At 35.5% G+C, this 18919-nt stretch overlaps 3 protein-coding genes across 3 annotated transcripts; 2 read left to right on the top strand and 1 right to left on the bottom strand.

Annotated features, from left to right (window-relative positions):
• Positions 1-162: 162 nt before the first annotated feature.
• Positions 163-7980, bottom strand: LOC109796719 (myelin-associated oligodendrocyte basic protein). Its single transcript, XM_020356479.3, has 6 exons — positions 7258-7980; positions 4743-4845; positions 4000-4055; positions 2135-2299; positions 823-936; positions 163-734 (listed from the first exon to the last, which is right to left on the bottom strand). Exons 1-6 carry the CDS (start codon positions 7867-7869, stop codon positions 642-644), a joined length of 1143 nt encoding a protein of 380 aa, XP_020212068.1. The 5' UTR covers positions 7870-7980; the 3' UTR covers positions 163-641.
• Positions 7981-9455: 1475 nt separating this feature from the next.
• LOC109795852 (small ribosomal subunit protein eS24z) lies at positions 9456-11397 on the top strand. The gene is made up of 5 exons (XM_020355410.3): positions 9456-9617; positions 10082-10123; positions 10302-10472; positions 10988-11074; positions 11167-11397. The coding sequence occupies exons 1-5, from the start codon at positions 9546-9548 to the stop codon at positions 11206-11208; spliced, it is 414 nt and encodes a 137-aa protein (XP_020210999.1). The 5' UTR covers positions 9456-9545; the 3' UTR covers positions 11209-11397.
• A 2281-nt stretch (positions 11398-13678) lies between these two features.
• LOC109795850 (putative transcription factor At3g04930) lies at positions 13679-15434 on the top strand. The gene has a single exon (XM_020355408.3). It carries the CDS (start codon positions 13877-13879, stop codon positions 15080-15082), a length of 1206 nt encoding a protein of 401 aa, XP_020210997.1. The 5' UTR covers positions 13679-13876; the 3' UTR covers positions 15083-15434.
• The last annotated feature ends 3485 nt before the right edge of the window (positions 15435-18919 follow it).

The following is an 18919-nucleotide window of genomic DNA, read 5'->3' as shown; positions in this document are numbered from 1 at the left end:
GGCGTCAATAAATATCTCAAAATTCATGATTGTGCGCTAATGTTGAGCATGGTTGATATCGATTATATAATTGAACCTACCAGTAGCAAGTGGAGCTTAAGTCAGCAAGTGAGACTGAGATCAACAAGTAATAATTCCTCCAACTAGATATTAGAATCCATCTAGACCAATACCAAAATAATATTATAAATTATTGAACAATGAAATTATTTTACGATCATCACTTCCCAAACTTAAAAGTTCTTAAAGAATGTATTCCAATAGAGTCATGCACGAATAAATTCTGGAAAAGTTCACCGAATTTAACCGCAGAGCAATTTCTAAGCAGAAAGTGCACCTATTTCAATGATAAAATGATTTTCTATAATATTGTACATATTCTTTAGAGTTAATCCTACGGGTAATTTTTACAACTAATCCCATAAATGTCTAAGATTGAACCTTTGCAAGTGATACAACGTCGGCCGCATCTGAAAATTTGTCTTGCAGATTGAGTAGCAGGACAATTCAGTAGTTTTACTTTTAACTTAATGTTATTATTTTAGTATTGCTGGAGATGATCCTTAACTGAGCAATCATAACCCAATTTCAGTTCATAGCTCTAGGAGGCTAGAAGCAGAATGCTAGCCTACCATCACAATTTACAAAGGCCGCAAAAGTGGGTAATCTTCAAGTAACTCCCGTTCTGAGAGAGTATCGTTCTCATTCTGTGGTGTCCATAACACCTCAACTGCCTGCAAATAATTCACGCACATAGTGATATCATTTCAAAGAAATGAACCAACATCCGCAAAAGGACTAACAAAGTAACATTGATCTTACCAATAATTTGCTCGATGGAATGGATCCAAGTTTCTGCAAAGCTTCCTTCAATTCTCCACTTCCATTGATGCTGGGAAGTTTATGTACTCCTTCAGCAGCTGCCAAGATTGTTATCTGATATACATGAACATGAATTAGAAGAAAGATTCAACTGTCCTTACGGAACTTCAGCCTTTTACCATTCTGAGCAACAACGGACGAACATGTTGGAAATAAAGAAAATTATCTGCATAAAACATATTGTTTGTCCGTACTATTTCCCTTTCCACTGATCAGATTCACAGGGCTTAAATTCAAAATTTTCAGCTAAACAAAAAATGAGAACAGGTTAATATTAATATAGTTCACTCCAGTTACATGACTATTGAATTTAGGAGAAAAAGACAAGAATGACCAGACTCAGTTGAACAGGTTAATATAGTTCACTCCAGGTTATTTCTTAAAGACAAGAATGACCAGACTCAGTTGTGCTAATGTCCAACAACCACAGCAATAGATCTATGGGTTCCTGATGAGCAGCAAAGAAGAAAAAGGTTCTAAATTGGTTCAGATTGATTTTCATCTGTTTGTTCCTTTCATTTTTGTTGTTACTTCTTCGTCTTCCTCATAGAGCAATGTTTTTGACATAGACTCAGCATGTCAACAAGGCTCGTCCTTGAAAACAATCACAGGAATCTTCCCCAAGGTATGTAAATATGTTCCTATTGGAAAGGTCAAACCTACAAACAATTAACCTAGTGTCTCATTCTCTGTGATATGCTCTTAAGCTGGAAGCATAATGCTTACCTCAGGACCCCATAGGCTGATAGGCCAAACATATTCCACATCTTTTCAAAAAAAAATTTGGATAGAAAAAGGTCTTCTTTCCTAGATATGGATGACAATAGTGATATTAAACCTAAATGTTAGAACAGGTAAGAGGTACCTTAAATGTACTCTTAGTCATAAATGAAGTCTTTCCCTCTTCGTGCCTTATCACAGGTTAATGTGTAAAAATATGATTTCATTATGTTTTACTCACTACTAAAGTTAATTATAAGTGTATAGTGAAAATTTGGAGCAGAAAATGCATGTAGGAATTGAACACCTCGTGTTTGAATCCAGTTAGGCACCCTATTTCCCTTGGCATGAAACTTGGGATCTTGGAATTTTTGTACCGGTTTCCTACTAATGTACTTCATTTTGGTGTAAGGATTAGAGTACCCTTTGTGCTCTACAGTAATATATGTGATCTTTGTTGCTGATAAAAAAATGCATGTGGGAACAAAAAATATTAAAACACAAATTAAGTTATTGAAAAACAAGACTATACCACTATGTATTCATTGCTGAAACCATTCGTTCTCTGGCTTCTTGTGCTTTGTCTCTTTATGTTGTTAACATTGACCAGTGTCTCTTCATCAAACTTCCCCCGCTCTTCAATTGAAAGTTGATTAAAACGTTTCTCCCCATCTTCAATACCCCGCTTTATGTCCACCTACAAAAGTGCAATGTTAGAGAACCCATTAGTTAGTTAATAACAATCATAGTAAGTTAATTAGTTACAATTAGTAAAGGGTATCACATGTTAAATAGAACAGGAGAGAAATGGGGATCATCTTGTCATTTTGAGATAAAATTGGGGCCTTAGGGCATTGGGTGGTGTAGACCCTCAAAATTCTGCAGTGTTTAGTCTTGCATTTGGGTTTTTCCCTATTTCTTCCTAATAGGCTAATACAACAGCAGGTTTCTATCAACCAGTATCAGAGCATCAATCTTGGAGCTGTGGATTTGAATCTTGAAGATGATTTCACTGATTGATGGAGAGTAAGCTTATTGGTGATTGATCCAGACTGAGCAGTATTCTGAAGCCATTGAAACACATAAGGAAGAGAGGCTATAAAAGGTGGCAAAGGTTCCAAGAGGTGATGCCTCGATTGATGGCCAACATGAAAATAGCACAACCTAAATGTGACCTAGTGGACAATAGTGAAGGCACTGGTCAAAAGATTCCAACCAGAATATCATTATGATCGATCAGTGTTGGCTTATGGAAAGATGTACTAGAGCATTTGAGAAACAGAATTAGAAACTAGACTATCGTAATCGAGATGTGTTATCCGAAGAGTTTTTGTAGAAAATTATTTTTTGTAGCCGACTTAATTTTTGTACTTAGAATAGCTCATCATTTTTCCAACTAAGGACTCATATCGCATATAAATCTAATTATTAATGACTATAATTGAGTACCAAAATACGTTACCCGATAACAGGACAAAATTCTTACAAAATCCCGTGATTCTAGGGGTCCAAGAAGACATAATAGTTGGGTATAAGTCCTCGTCATAGGGCAAAGACATGCAAAATACACTTATGAATGTTTTGGCTTTAGACAAACGGCAATGTTATCTTTAATGCATTTTTCAAACCAAAACAAAAACCAAGAAGACTCTTAAGAGCAAGAAAACAGAACAGAAGATGAAGGTTTGGAGAGAACAAAATATATTTTCTTGTTTTCTGGCCCATGAAGTATATAATCGCACCTACAATCCAACTAATTGGGAGAGAATCAATAAACCCCTTTTTGGGAATGGTTCATCCTTCATGAACATAGCATACAACTATTCATTGTACTGCACTCTCCAAGTACCCCTTCTTTACCATGGCAAGACTTTGTGAAATAACTTCCATGAAAAGAAAAAGGAAGGTTTTAAGAGACCGTCTTGGTAGTTGGTATTACCCTAGACACTCTAAGATCCTTTTACAAACCTGCTCCCATTTTGAGTCCAAATAGACACATCTCAATAAGAGTCCAATTAGCACACATCTTCCTAATGAAGACTCAGGTTTCTATCAGTCAGGAAAATGAAATACATGTTTTCGACTTTTCTTAAACTTATTAGAAATTAGTTCAACCATAGCAAATGTTTCAGGTAAGGTCAATATAGAATATATTTGAAATTATATATAAGCTTGGGAAAGTGACAATCTAGAATATTAATGTGGAATGTGGTGTGTCACGAGATTTTATCTATCATAGCAATAAAATCAGTATGGTATTATGCATTAATATCAAGTTGTCAACAATCAATAAAAAAATAACATGATTAACTGCACAATAGCACTAAGCCGTGCTGAACTGATGTATCCAGTAACATCAGGAAATCCAACAAGGCTTGCAAGATTAAAGTCACTTACAGATGAATATGCCGAAATACAGTAATCAGGATGCCGAAGCAAAGCTAGGGTTGTCTCTATAAAAGAAAGTCAAATAACGAAGTAAATTAGAAAAAAAGTAGATCATACAGCCAAGTTGCTTTAAGCTACATCGCATAACAATAATAAAAAGTAATTTGATATTTAAAGTAAATATTCCTTTTCAACAATTTCTATGTTTCCTCAACAATAGGTTTGACTGACATCATTTTCCACACTACATTGACAAAAGTGTATATATTAACATAAATCTAGAGGCTTTATTCTTAAGTTATAATGGATGTGTACTGGAAACCTTAATATTTACACATTAATTGAAGAAAACAGACAGTACTTAGAACTTTAAAAGAATTATGCCATATAATCCTGGGGGCTTAAAACTATCCTCATATAAAGTGTAGTTTTGTGGCATCACACATCAGTCTCCATCTCCGGGATTTTCTTTTTGATTAAATAAGATATTTTATTGGAGCAGTGAACAAAATGTCCACAAATAGAATATCTTCATCAGGCTTACGCAAAACTTATGATTTGAATACCTTCAAACACAAATATCATAAAGAACTCATTTTTTTTATTAAAATCCCTCAATCCTTTGTCGATCATTACGCAAAATAGTGAAAATCATAAACATATTCACACAATTGATAAACCTTACAAGGAAAAACATAAGCAATGGAAAATAAATAATAAACAAGTGACCAACATATGTTTAGAAAATTCACCTGTCAATACATAATTCAGACCTTCTGGAGTTGATGTATCAGCAACTTCTGCAATCCTATTCAGATCCCTTTGAAGTGTGCGACCCATCCCCAACAATCCAACCTAAAAGAATAACATCTCCATTGAAAATTTGATATTTCTGTACAATGATAGCTAACAAGACGCTGACAAACAAGCCTTCTGAACACAATTAAAATGGCAACAAATCTTGGCACCAAAATAGAAACCTAGAAACCAAAATAGAAGTGATGAAAGCCGCTAAGAAACTGGAAGCAGCAACTACTATGAAGTCCAAATGCTACAGCAGGACCAATGTAAATTCCACTGCAGACACTGACCAACCCAGATGGAGAAGGCACATAATATGACACTGAGAAAGAGATACTTTGGTGAGGCTAGGATTGGAGGATGTCCTGGCTGCTGAATAACTCCTAGATAAAGATTGCAGCAGTCCCCCTAGCATCATTGCAGCCATGGCTGGTTTCCACAAGAGCTTCAGAACATTCAATACTGTATTTGCAAGAACCTCAAATGGGGATTTCGACCTCAAGTTTTCTCACTTCTTATTTTACTTGTGCAACAAGGGAGATTTGAAGCTAAATGTAGCACAACATTTTGTATAGAATATTGGAGTAAATTTATCATGTTTTGAGAAACTGTAATTGCAGTTGTGACATGCACTATGGGAGGTAATTGTACTAAGAAGTTCTGCTTCCACTTCAAGTTCAGGGAATTAGCTGCGAGCAACAAAATTGTGAGCAAGGTCACAAACACAAATTGGATGAATGATATTTGGCGAGGGGCCAATAGAATTGAGGGAGATGTGGAATCAAAACAGGAATATTTTGGGGAAAAGAATGTCAAAGAATTTAAAAATCTGAATGCAAAATCTCTCTCTCTCTCTAGTCTCTACTCTTCCAAATAGGAAATACCAATAGGGGGACTTGTCTGTGACCCTATGCCAGGTATGCAGCCATGGGCCAATAGGCCTTGTGAATCTCACCTTATCCCAAAACCTCTGTCCTTTTTACTTCTCATCACAACTCCTGTTTCCAATGGTCATGTCAGGTGGATCATTCTGTATAGCTTGTGACATTCTTTCTTAATATTTGATAAATAAATAAAATCCGAAGTGAAAGAATATCCAAACCAAAATCTTCATACTTGATAAATTTTTCTTATGCTTTCATTTATTGGGGGATCAATAGGATTCATTCAGCAACACAACTATACACAAACCACATGTTAGGGTATGTTCAGGAAGGTAGGTCCAGGTAGAGCATCAGCAATAAGAAAATCAATTACCTAATTTGAAACTTACTTTGTAGATTGTCCCATTCATGATATTTAACCCCCTCTGATATCTTCTTCAACAGTGCAACTGTTGGGACTCAAGTATTCTTCTCATTTCTCAACATCTCAAAGAAGACATGTGAATAAGTTTCTACAGTTTCTCTATTTATTGATCAATTGCAATTGCCATCCCTTTTTGAGGGCCACAACTTCTGATACAACTTCACAGCTTACTTCAGTACATCCATTTCACTCATCCAAAATTTACCCAATGCTCTGTCAATGGGTTTCCCTTATAACTTATAAGTTATAATACTGCTGTGATTCACTCCTTCCATATATTGCCATGAAATGTAATATATCAGCTATGGCCCTTTCAATCTCCTTGGCCTATGTATACTTTGCACTTGCCAATCACCCTCCAACAAACAACCATCAAACCTAATTATTGTTGCCTTCTGAATTACATTATTCTTAAAATGCATCTAATTTTATCCAATCACTATTGTTCTTATGAGCTTTTTTTGTTTCCAATAGCATCCTCCCATCCTGAAGGTGAGAAACTAATCTCTCAGCACTGCCGCGTGCCAAAGCAAGAATCCCTCCCTGGGGACCAAACCCCTTTCTACCCTGAGACTAACACAAGTCAGTATTCTTAAGAGCTTGGTATAATGCAAACTACAAACAAGTGGCTCGTGCCAGTACATAGATACTCCAAACCCTCAGAAGATAATTTATCTGTAACATGTACAATTCCCCACCCCCAACCTAAACAAACAACACCACCATTTAAATTCACCAAAAATTTCAGAACCGATAATTGTTGGGATTCATCCCAAGTCCCACATCTTTAAAATGAAGGAACATTGACTAGTTTATAAGGGTGTCCACCATTTCATATAGTATGAGGCCTTTTGGGAAGGAGCCCAAAAACAAAACCGTGTGGGCCTAGCCCAAAGCGGACAATATCATACTATGGTGGAGCAAAGTTGGACTATCGGACCAACAATAATAATTAGAATCTGGATTTGAACCTAATTCGACTCTCTAAGACGAGGGATATACACACTTATATACTCTAGTCGACGTAGGAGTTGTTTTTCCCAATTCTAGCACGATGGAATGGTATCGTCGTTCTAAAGTCACTTTGAAACTAAAAAGCAAAACACGGAAACAAAAACGAAGCAAGGAAGAAATAGAGTAGAAAATAGTAAGGGAAACCTGAAGCTTGAGCACGGTGGTTTTATCAGCAGCAGTGAGCACACTACCCTCGGAGCGATCCGAAAGAAAGCCAGAGACCAAAACAAAAGCGAGGAATCCCACTAAGATGAAAAAGAAACTGGAGCCCGCACCCACTCCGACCCCTACGGCGGGCCCAACATAAACCCCGCCGAAGGGAGAAGGCCCATAATACGGCGCGGAGAAAGAGAAGCCTGGGCTTGGGCCGGACGTCCTGGGCACGGAGTAAGTCCTGGACGATGAAGAAGAAGAAGAGGAGGAAAATGACCTCCCTCCCATTCGGCCTCCCGAGGCCGCGAAAGCCCAATTTGGATGGTACATTAACAGGAGGCCCACCAAGAGCGCGGCTAGGGCGGGTTTCTTGAGCGCCTTAAGCGTGCCGGAGACGGCGGTGGCGAGAAGGTCCCAGGGGGATTGCGAGGTGGAGGCGTTCTGTGGGTTCCGCCAGGAGAGGCATGCGGAAGGACGGCGTCGTTTTGAGTCGGGTATGGCAGTGAATTTGTGGGGTTTTGCGAGGCGTGGAAGTGCAGGCAAATGGCTCCACTTGAAGTGCGAGGGGTTGGCTTCGAGTAAGAGAGTTATCGGCATGGTCATGGAATTAAGGTGAATGAATGAATGAATGATAATGATAATTTTGGGAGATTGGAATTGGATATATTATATTTGTTTTCAGAGGAAATATGAAACGATCGCATCGCAATTGGCAGTCGAAGATTTGTGTGTAGGCTCTGGCCATGTAGGCAACCATGGGCCATCATGCCATGGGAACCGCATCTCATCCCCAAATCTACGTCATTTTCACTTTCATCCCACTCACGCCACGTGGCTTAATCCCCATTGCACATCCCTTTTTTATAACTACCACTTTAATACACTTTAATCATAATCATAATATTCTACATTCCAAATACTAATTATTGTTTGAACATATAATTTATTACTGTTTAATTTACCGTCGCTTATAAGAACAAACAAATATTTATCTTCTTTTTTTCTTTCTAAAACACGTCCCATTAATTACATATGAACAAAATAATGCAATTAACTTCGCCTAATTAAATAGGATCAATGATATAATTTTAACCCCTATCAAGAATCTATACAAATTTTAACCATTTTATTTTAAATACACGTAATAGGTCTATAATAAGTCACTCCAAATAATGTTTCATAAAATAAATAAAAAATAATGCTTCATCATTGATTATTGTCCTTCCAAATTTGTAAACATGGAACCTATTTTGAGAAAAAAAAATGGAAATAGCAAATAAGCACTAAAGTTATTTAACCAAAAAAAAAAACGAATATGAAAGAAGTTATAATGCTTCATTCGGGCATTGAGTTTTTTATTTTATTTATAAAGTTTTCAATTAAATTCTTAAACTTAAAAGACTTATAATTTTATAATCTAGTTTTTAAAGTTGAAAATTCGTTTAAAACCCATAACATTTCATAAAATATTATTTACATCTTCAAACGTTAATCACGCAGAGGATGATATAAAATGATAATATTTTTTCAAAATATAAAAATTATTTTATGAAATTTTATCTATTGTAAATAAATTTTTACAACGGAAACTAAATTATAAAAATATAAAAAGTGAAATACCTAATTATAATTTTTAAAATTTAGTAATTTAATTAAAATTTTTCAAAAAAATCATAATCAAGTAATATATTAAGGCTATCAAATAATCGTTAAATGCTTCTAAAATCATTAAAAATTATCTTAAATGTCTCTTCACTTTAAACAAGTAAAATCTTATTATTAATCATAACATGTAAAATATATTGTACACATGAATTAAATGAAAGAATATGTATAAAAAAGTATTAGATGAAAGCATGATGCACAATGTACATGATGCACAATGTACATGATGCATGACTTTTCCACAAAATAATTTTATCAAGTAAAAAAAAATATAATAACTTGTTTAACTGCACGAAATATGATAAAATATCCATTCAACTTATGTAATTAAGGTGTGATTGGATAATAATTAAACTACAAAAAACGTGTCCAAAGAAACCGAAAAGAAATTGGAAAAAGCTGGAGAAGATTTTAAGGCTATCAAGCCCAATAACTCAAAAAGCCCACCTTGTTATTTTACATTTTAAATTTTGAGCCCAGCCCGTGAATCTAAACCCTAGTGTTATAAAAAGGTTAGGGTTTCGTTCAGCTTCTTCTCTGCGTTGTGCGTTGTGTAGCTGCTGTGTCCGTCGCGTTTGTGTAGAGTTATTCCATAGCACACCTCACTGAACAGCATGGCGGATAAGGCTGTCACAATCCGAACCAGAAAGTTCATGACCAACAGGCTTCTTTCCAGGAAGCAATTTGTGAGTTTCTCATTCAGTTCCTCTTTTGACACTTTAATCTGCAAAGGATAACTTCAAATAGTGCTCTCGGGGTCCTATTCGGTTGTTTTTTTTTTTTTTTTTTTATCTTTGTTTATTGTTCGCGTATTACCACGGTAATGCAATCGTCACTTGAATCTCTGTTTTTTTTGGGTGATTTAGTTTTGTGTTATGAGAATCGTATTGATTTGTTTGAAGCGCGTAGTTAAAGGATGCGGTGATTTTGTTTATTTGCCTAATGTTGGATCTGAAAATGCGCAACGAGCTGTGTGATTTTCACACTTATGGTCGATTTCAAGCAATTTATGTGATTGACTGACGGATGATTTATAGTTCTTAGTTGTCTATTAACGTACAGAATTTGGAGGTTATATCCCTAATTGCAGCGGCAGAGATTCCTAGAGTTTTCACTCCTAATATTTCTACGTATACTTTTTCTGGTGTAGGTCGTTGATGTTCTTCATCCAGGGAGGGCAAATGTTTCCAAGGTACTTATTTTTAAACACTTTTTTATTGTTGTTAAATTAGAGTTTAAACAACTGATGTTAGGAATTTGGGGACTGCTAATATCGCAAGTTAGCTATTGAATATTAACTATTAAGTGGTTATTCATTGAAAATGTTATAGAAGATTATTAATTTGTTTTATGTGGATTGTGGTGTATAGGCCGAACTTAAGGAGAAGCTCGCTAGAATGTATGAAGTGAAAGACCCTAACACTGTGTTTGTCTTCAAATTCCGAACACATTTTGGAGGTGGCAAATCCACTGGTTTTGGTTTGATTTATGATTCAGTTGAAAATGCTAAGAAGTACGAGCCCAAGTACAGGCTTATTAGGGTGAGTGAACCACTAACACAATCTCTTTGTTTGAATTTTTGTTCATTATTTAATATCTCCTGCTTTATGATTTTTATATTTTTATAGTACTTGTGATATCATTATTACTGTTATTGTTCTTTACATTTTCGCTTTTTTTTACTGTCATTTTCCTTCAGGTTTAGGGATAGTGTCGCAATTGCAATTATCAAACTGTATATTCACACTCTTTGTATTAGACATTATGTTATTGTGTTTCAGACAATTAATTTAAAGCAGTGTTTGGATAAGTATTAAGAATTAACTGAAGATATCTTGGAATGTAATATGGTTGGTAATGGCGACCGTTGCCATTCTGTTCTTCAATGATGTCTTAATTTCATGATGTCATTTTGAAATTTAATCTTACTCAGATATAATATCTCGTCATCCGTCTTTTAGTTATTTGGTCTTTGAGAATATTTTTTGTTGTTTGTGTCTCTTGGCCACAATTGCATTATTTTGTGCAAGTGAACTAAAATATCTATATATTTCAGAATGGTCTTGACACCAAGGTAGAAAAGTCAAGGAAGCAAATGAAAGAGAGAAAGAACAGAGCTAAGAAGATTCGCGGAGTAAAGAAGGTAATTTTGTGTAGCTAGTAATATTTTTGCTATCCTATCATTCGACCAGCGTTTGAATAAATTATAAAATGTGTCATGAATTGTTTGTACAGACCAAGGCTTCTGATGCTGCTAAGGGTGGAAAGAAGAAATGAGTTTTGAGACATTCTGTTTCGATTCTAAGGTTATATTGGTTTCGGTTCTTTGTTATAGTTATTTTATGTTATGTTAGAATTATAGAATGAGATGTTTTGGTGCAAGTGTTGGTGCTTTTTTATTTATGTTCGCTTACAACTTCATATGTTGAGTACTAGCATTGAACAATTTTGAGATCTCTTGTTTTACTTTGCTGTGCGTTGAAATATTTGGTAGATTCGAGCTAGTGAGTTATAATGTTGCGTAAATCTGGCCTAAAAGCATTTGCATTTATTTAGTAGAATGCGATGAAAGTGTAAATTGGGCCTAAAGCAGTTGCATTTATTTTGGTAGAATGCCATCAAAGTGTACTGTGGGTATTGGTAGATGTGTTTTTATCAAATCTCAAATTCCAAATAATGCAAAATCACGCAACAATGTGACAAGGAATATTGAACCCCCACTGGTTGGGTTATCCCTTCTTTTTTACTTATAGATGAAAAATATTTAGTTTAAAAATCAACTGCAGAGGATATGGTATCCTCATTTTTTACTGTGATTTCTTATCTTAAATTAACCAGAGCATTTCTGATTTTAGGGTATACAGCATTTTATTGAAATTACCAGTTGCAGTTTTTTTCATTGTGCACGTGAAATCATAATGTATACAACGATTTTTTTTAATGTATATATATTTACAAGATTTTATTGATACATTTACAGGATTAATGATAATAAAATAAAAATAATTAGGGCAAAACGTTGAAAAATTAGGCAGTCTTAGTTTGTGGAATTTTAAAAATATAGACCTCGATTTCTGATAGATAAATTGTTATTCTAATGTTGACAAGATGATTAGCCATATTTTAATGAGGCAGGTCGTTAATTTTAGGTTGGGTTGAATTGGGCTTAGTCATATTTTCGGATCGAATTAGGTTATTGATTAACTAAGCAATGATCTTCGAATGGAACTGTCGATGTTATTGGAACGATTTGCACGCGAGCAACTGTGTAGTATTTAGTGTTAAATATATAGGAAGATGTCTTTTTTTTCCCTAAAAAAAATGGGATTTTGGGTATGTAACTTAAAGGAATAAAAGTAATAGTGTGAATAACCGTATTTCATTATGTTTAAAATAGTAAAAATAATAGACAGGACGGGTGCACCAAGACTTTCTAGATATATAAGAGAATCAGTCAAGTATGTGTTTAAGTATGTTTGGATATTAATTTGAAATCATGTTGAATAGAAAAATACACAAGTAAAAGTTTATAAATGAGTTTAACTTAATTGATCCTCAAACACATCCTATATTGTGTTAAGTAGTCACACACCCTATACTGTGTTTAGTAGTCAGTAGTCAAATGGGAAAAAGATATTCGTATTCGCACAGCAATTTGATGCCCATATTTCTCAAAATATTAAGTGGGTCCCTATCATTTAATATTATAGTCTCAGGTACAAAAATTCGACATAATTTCATGAATTTTTGCAAACACATGGTCTAAAGATATTTTTTAAAGGATATATGTAATGTATTTATGAATATTCGACTTTTTTGTGTGTGAATGATATTCGACTGAACAGTTCTTGTTTAAAACAAAATATAAAAATGAAATGTATTAAAACAATACATTTTTTTTAATACGGAAAAAAGAAAAAAGTTTGAAAAGAAAAAAACGAAACAGGAGTTTGGTAATGCGAATGGAACACGTCAATGTATTACTCACTCTTGAGTTAGCATTTGTCAAATGAAAAGAAACGTGAAATGGATGAAATCTGTGAGCTTGGGGGTTTCAACTACCAGCTGGATATAGATCAAAGTTCCACGCTTTACAATTCTATACCATGCCGCAACTGAAAATGAAACATAAATCCTTATCTTCTAGTTATTTTTGTCTCACGCGAAAAAAACACATGATAAACTTTTATATATTTCTAAAACTATGTTTTCAATAATTCTGTCATTATTATAATTGAAAATATATTTTGTTTTTATTCAACAACTTATATAAATAAACAGTATTGCATGCTACATTTTAGATAAAATATTATAATATTTTTATTATAATGATCAACAACATTTTAAAACTTGAAATGTGAAAAATGATTATTTTATAAAATAAAAATCTCATTATGCAGACCGGGATATGTTATCATTTCAAATGAATATTTTGCCCTTCTTAAGCAGCTATTGAATCAATTGATTTTTGTATTTTCATTAACTTTCTAATTAATATGCAAATTTCTTCAATTAACATGAAATATAATAAAATAGTATTAGAAAATATTAATACAGAATTTTTAAAACCGAATTTAAAAATAGTAATAAAGTGTATTTAATAATAAAAGTACTTAGTAATTAAATAAAATAAAGTAGGAGTAATTTTTAATATGAAGAAAATATGGGTTTGTGGGAAAAGAGAGCGTATATTCCTTGTAAAATGGGGAATAAAAGAAGAGAAAATAACGAGGGGGGGGGGGGGGGGGGGTGGGTTTGGTTTGGTTTGGTTCTGTGGTTTGGTTGGTCCACTACCTAAACAAAACTAAAAACCAAAACCACGCTTCGGATTCCCAATACCAGCAACAAAGCAAAGGTGAGTGAATGAATGAGCGAGTGAGTCCAACAATACACCTAAACCCGTGACTCACCCCTCTCTCTCTCTCTCTCTCTCTCACTCTCTCACATGGCTTCTCAGCAACACGACGCCGTTTTCCGCGAAGAGGACATGGACGACGACGACGAGTCCCAGGAGGACGAAGAATACGAAGAGGACGACGACGAAGAAAACGACCCCTCTCTCTCCGCCTCCGCCGCTCTCGCCGTTACCGTCGCTGTCCCCGGTTCCGCCGTCTCCAACGGCGCCCCCGCCCCGATGTCGGCGCCCTCCGCCACCACCGTCGTGGTCGCCGACTCCTCCGATCCGAAGCGGCGGCGCGTGGACCAAATCGAGGAGAAGAAGCCGCTGGACGACTCGCGGCGGCTCTTCCAGCGGCTGTGGACCGACGAAGACGAGATCGAGCTCCTGCAAGGCTTCCTCGATTACACCTCGCAGCGAGGATCCTCTCAACACAACGACACCGCTCTGTTCTACGACCAAATCAAGTCGAAGCTCCAACTCGATTTCAACAAGAACCAGCTCGTCGAGAAGATCCGGAGGCTCAAGAAGAAGTACCGCAACGTCCTCAACAAAATTGGCTCCGGCAAGGAATTCTCCTTCAAGAGCGCTCACGATCAAGCCACCTTCGAAATCTCCCGCAAGATCTGGAGCAACGTGGCGCCTATCGGCGACAATTCCCTCGACGACGACGAAATCAACCCTAGCCCCAACACTAACCCTAACCCTAACCCCAACCTTAATTTTAGCCCTGTAATTCTCAAGAATGAAATGGTTTTCAGGAATTCCGCGGAGAAGAAAACACCGAAACGCCCTCGGCCTCGATCGGCCCCGAAAATCGAGCCAATCGATGGATCCGCGTCGAACAGAGATCATAATTGTATAAGCAATGCTACTCCTACCGTTACACCTACTGCTACAGCCAACGCCACCACTACGGGTGCTAATAATAATAACAATAATTGTAACAGTGGCGGTTATAGCAATAACATACCGAGTTTGATCGAAGAGACGGTGAGGAGTTGTTTGTCGCCGGTGTTGAAGGAGTTGATGGCTGGCGCCATGGGAGGGACGTTTGGGGCGAGAGCGTTTCCGTTCAACATGAGTCCTTTGCCTTTGAGTTTTGGCGGTGCGGAACTGGTGGATGAGAAATGGAAGAAGCAACAGATTTTGGAGTTGGAAGTGTATTCGAAGCGGTTGGAGCTTGTGCAGGATCAGATCAAAGCTGCTATGGAGGAGTTGCGGTCTAGTGGAACTGGATCACACACATTGTAGTTTGTTTTTGATTTTGTAGCGAATGCTCGGAGTTCTTCCTCTTCGTGTTCACTGCATACAGATTTGCGTGGTAATTTATGCATCCATGGTTGAAACTGATAGTAGCCTTTAGCAGTTAGCCAGTAACTAGTAAGTAAGTGGTAACTAGTGTTTTTCCTTTCAATATTAGTTTTTCCTCATTCGGTAGAGTACCTGTCCATTACAATAAAATGTTCTACATTTTAGCCGTTTTCTTGTTCCTTTTAATTTTAATGGTCTCATACATGTACAGAACAGATTGAAATAATTGGTGCCAAGTGATGGCTTTGCACCATGATATGTTGTAAAAGATGCAAAAGTGGGTTCTTAGTTATGGAGCGTTCTTCCTGAGTACCTTGTTTTTAAAGTTTAATGCAGTATTCTGTGCGTCTCCGGCTTCGGGGTTTGTTGCTCCACCTTCCGTATTATTATTGTGGTTGTGGTAGCAGTATGCTTCAATGGATGATTGTGAAGATTCTGCAATGTTCAATGTCAGTTGCTGAATAACGAAACCATGTATCGTAAATCAGGGGAAGTGGAAGTTGCCCACGATTTCAGCTAAATATTCATATATGCTGCAAGCGATTGAGCCTTGAAGCCTTTGAATTTTGAATGCTTAACCTGTCTCCGTTGGTGTCTACCATCACTATCAGTGCTCGGTTTTGGTTTTACTCCCTGTTTGTTCTGTAGTTATTGAATATTCAGGGTTTTTCTCCGACTAAGGGCGTGTTTAAATTGCCGTCACGATCAGTTAACGTTAGTCCTATGAGTGTCGTTTCTGAGTGTAGAGTTCAGATAAACCTGAATTGGAAAGTGAAATTTGAGTAAAACAAACAAACTAGATCATCAAATCAATCCCTCGGGTTTCTATAGTAGTTAGATCATCAAACACAATCCTCAATTGTCAATTCAGTGTTTGAAATTGATTACGGTCACTCATTTTAATCATTCCCGTCAATTTGATCCTTGAAACTAATCTTCAAATTTGGTGAAAAGCAAAAAGGGATGGAGAGCAGGGAGAGAAAAGGGTCACAAAACGAGGGTTGCTTGCGTTGATTCATGCAATGATTAGTTTATTCCTTATCCAGTATTTTCAATTCGGCTTAGGTTTAATCCCACAATTTCACTTCACCAAGTATTAATAAATAATAATCATGGTGTCAAACTGGCAATCATGTGGCAAAAGGGAAAATACTAAAAAAATGACAAAATTTCGACAACGATGATTTGCACGTGAGTCCTTTATACAACAACTACTAATGCGATCTTGCATTTTTTAATAAATTTTTGTTTTACTTTTGTTATTCCCAACATAAACATCGTTATTAAAACGTTGATTTGTTTGCCATCGGGTGCAGAGAGAATTTATCTACTATTAACTTAAGTTGTATCACAGAGTGTTTCCGGCTGGACAAGTCTACAAACTCGGCAAGCATTTTTTACTTAGAAAATTTGTACAATAAAAATATCCACACAAAAAAATGTATTAATGTTTTCAAAATTTTAACGAGTCTCTATCTTAATTTTATTATTGTCAATCAATGTTCCTGTCTTTTCCTTTTCTAATAGTTATTTAAGATTTTTATTCTCAAACTAAGAAATATAATAAGTTTACTTCCGTATCAAATACCGAGTTTCACATTGGCCCTAATTGCACTACCACGTTGGCCCAAACCTTGCGACCAATGTTGGGCTGATTTCAAGCTTACGCACACCTAAAGAGAGAAAACCCTAAAATTACCAAGGTATGTTTACTATAAATACAAGATATCTACACTATTAAGTACTAACTTTAGCATCTAGGTCTCTTTTGTAAGTACCCACCCCATCTCATAGTAGTCGACGTACCAAGTAGAGGAGGCTCACCGATCTTGCCAGTAAATCGTCCCCACAACCGATTTCAGGTGAGAACATCTGGCGCCCATAGTGGGGCCTGAACCCACGAACACACGAGACACGGCGACAAGGAAAAAATCGAAAAGGAAGTGCAGGAAAGGGAAATTCAACCCCTAAGTTTAAAAAACTTGCCCCGATAGGAACATGTACACATTAAATGGGGCTCATAATAACAGGGTGCGTCCCATCATTATGAGTTGTCACTCTTTATTACAGCCGCCAACTTTTCGAGAAACGAGGCGACCTTCTGACAACACATGGCGTTCAACTCAAAATGCAAAAACGAAAGGTCATGACCCCTCATCCAGTTGTCTCCAACTTGGCATGAACTCCTCGCCCAAAGAGCTTGGGAGCTAGTGTACTGCCCGTACCAAATACCGAGTTTCACGTCGACCCTAATTGTGCTACCATGTGCGCGGGCCCATAAGCCAACAGGGCTTGCGGCCAATGTTGGGCCGACTTCAAGCTTACACACGCTTAAAGAGAGAAAATCCTAAAATCACCAAGGTACGTCTGCTATAAATACGAGACATCTACACTATCAAGAACTAACTTTAGCATCAGAGTCTCTTTTGCATGTACCTACCCCATCTTAGAGCAGCCGACGTACCAAGTAGAGGAGACTCACCGATATTACCAGTAGATCGTCCCCACGACTGATCTCAGGTGAGAACAATAAGTTTTCTTATTTTTTATAAAATAAATTTTATACTTCTCAATATATATATATATATATATATATATATATTATTTTTACTTTATAATAAATGTATATTAGTTTTGATGTATAAATTAAATAAGAGGTAAAATGTGAATATATAATTAATTAAAAAAAGTAGTTCATAATCTTAAAATTTAAAAACTACAAATAGATAAAAACAAAATTCAACTAAAAATATCAACAATTATGAAAGAAGCAAGTAACTAAGAATAATAAATTACCAAGACAGTTTAACTTATTGGTTGATTAGCAATGATTAATTTTCATTAAAGAATTAACTTCGTCGATAACTATTAGAGTATAGAGTCTTTTCTTTCAATTATATTATTTTTTAAAACAAAATTTCAATCTAAAACTTTACTTAAATAGATCGGGTTTATTACATCTTCAACTAGCGATTTGTTGATTCTTAGAAACTGTAATTGATTCATATCGATTGAAAAAACTAAAAATAGACTATTTGTTTAAAATGGTGAGTACATACTACATTAGTTTTAGATAAATTCTTAGATTCTGGCGGACTAGAAAAGAAGGGAGACAGGCTACATGCATGTACAGCCCGAACTGCACTGACCCTAAGTTGATGATATATACACCTCCATTTTTTTATACATACATCCCTTTTTTTAAAAAAAAATATTAAATTTCTAAATTATCCTTAATATTATTTGAAATAAAAAAAAAATTATTATGGAAAGTGTTTTTCAAAGGTTGATGATATATACACCTCCTTTTTCCTATAAGTACACCTCCTTTTCAAAAAAAATAATAAAATTTTTAAAATATTCTTAATTTTTTACTTTTTTTAATTTTACATTCACAACATTTAATTTAGTACTTTTTTTACAGATATTTCTTTTTTTTATTTTTTTATTTTTTCAATTTTTACATGCATCCCGTTATCTTTCCTAAATCCACCTATTTTGATAGCATGTAAAATTGAAAGAGAAAAAAAAAGTGTGTGAAAAAAAAGAAAAAAGTAGAAAATTGAAAGTTAAAAGTATAAAATTAAAATATATATATTATTTTATAATTTAAAAAAAAAAAAAGAAGGTGTACTTATAAAAATAAAAAGAGGTGTATATATCATGAGTCTTCCGAAAAGAACTTTCCGTCAGAATAATTACGGAAAGTACTTTCCAGAATACTAAAATTACTATTCCGGAAATAACTTTCCGTCAAAATAATTATGAAAAATACTT

Source organism: Cajanus cajan, chromosome 6, assembly GCF_000230855.2.
Source record: "Cajanus cajan strain Asha chromosome 6, NIPB_CcT2T_4, whole genome shotgun sequence".
Taxonomy (NCBI): Eukaryota; Viridiplantae; Streptophyta; class Magnoliopsida; order Fabales; family Fabaceae; genus Cajanus; species Cajanus cajan.
The sequence above is the reverse complement of the archived record's forward strand: the minus strand, read 5'-3'. Positions and strand labels throughout refer to the sequence as shown.

Bases quoted from the DNA above. Each gene is read 5' to 3' on its own strand.
- LOC109796719 (XM_020356479.3), bottom strand. From the start codon at position 7,869: ATGACCATGCCGATAACTCTCTTACTCGAAGCCAACCCCTCGCACTTC. The intron at 4,846-7,257 runs GTTTCCCTTACT...TTATTCTTTTAG, and splicing joins CCACCGTGCTCAAGCTTCAG to GTTGGATTGTTGGGGATGGG. The intron at 937-2,134 runs GTATAGTCTTGT...CATGTATATCAG, and splicing joins TCAGCAATGAATACATAGTG to ATAACAATCTTGGCAGCTGC.
- LOC109795852 (XM_020355410.3), top strand. From the start codon at position 9,546: ATGGCGGATAAGGCTGTCACAATCCGAACCAGAAAGTTCATGACCAAC. The intron at 10,124-10,301 runs GTACTTATTTTT...TGTGGTGTATAG, and splicing joins GGAGGGCAAATGTTTCCAAG to GCCGAACTTAAGGAGAAGCT. The intron at 10,473-10,987 runs GTGAGTGAACCA...TATATATTTCAG, and splicing joins CCAAGTACAGGCTTATTAGG to AATGGTCTTGACACCAAGGT.
- LOC109795850 (XM_020355408.3), top strand. From the start codon at position 13,877: ATGGCTTCTCAGCAACACGACGCCGTTTTCCGCGAAGAGGACATGGAC.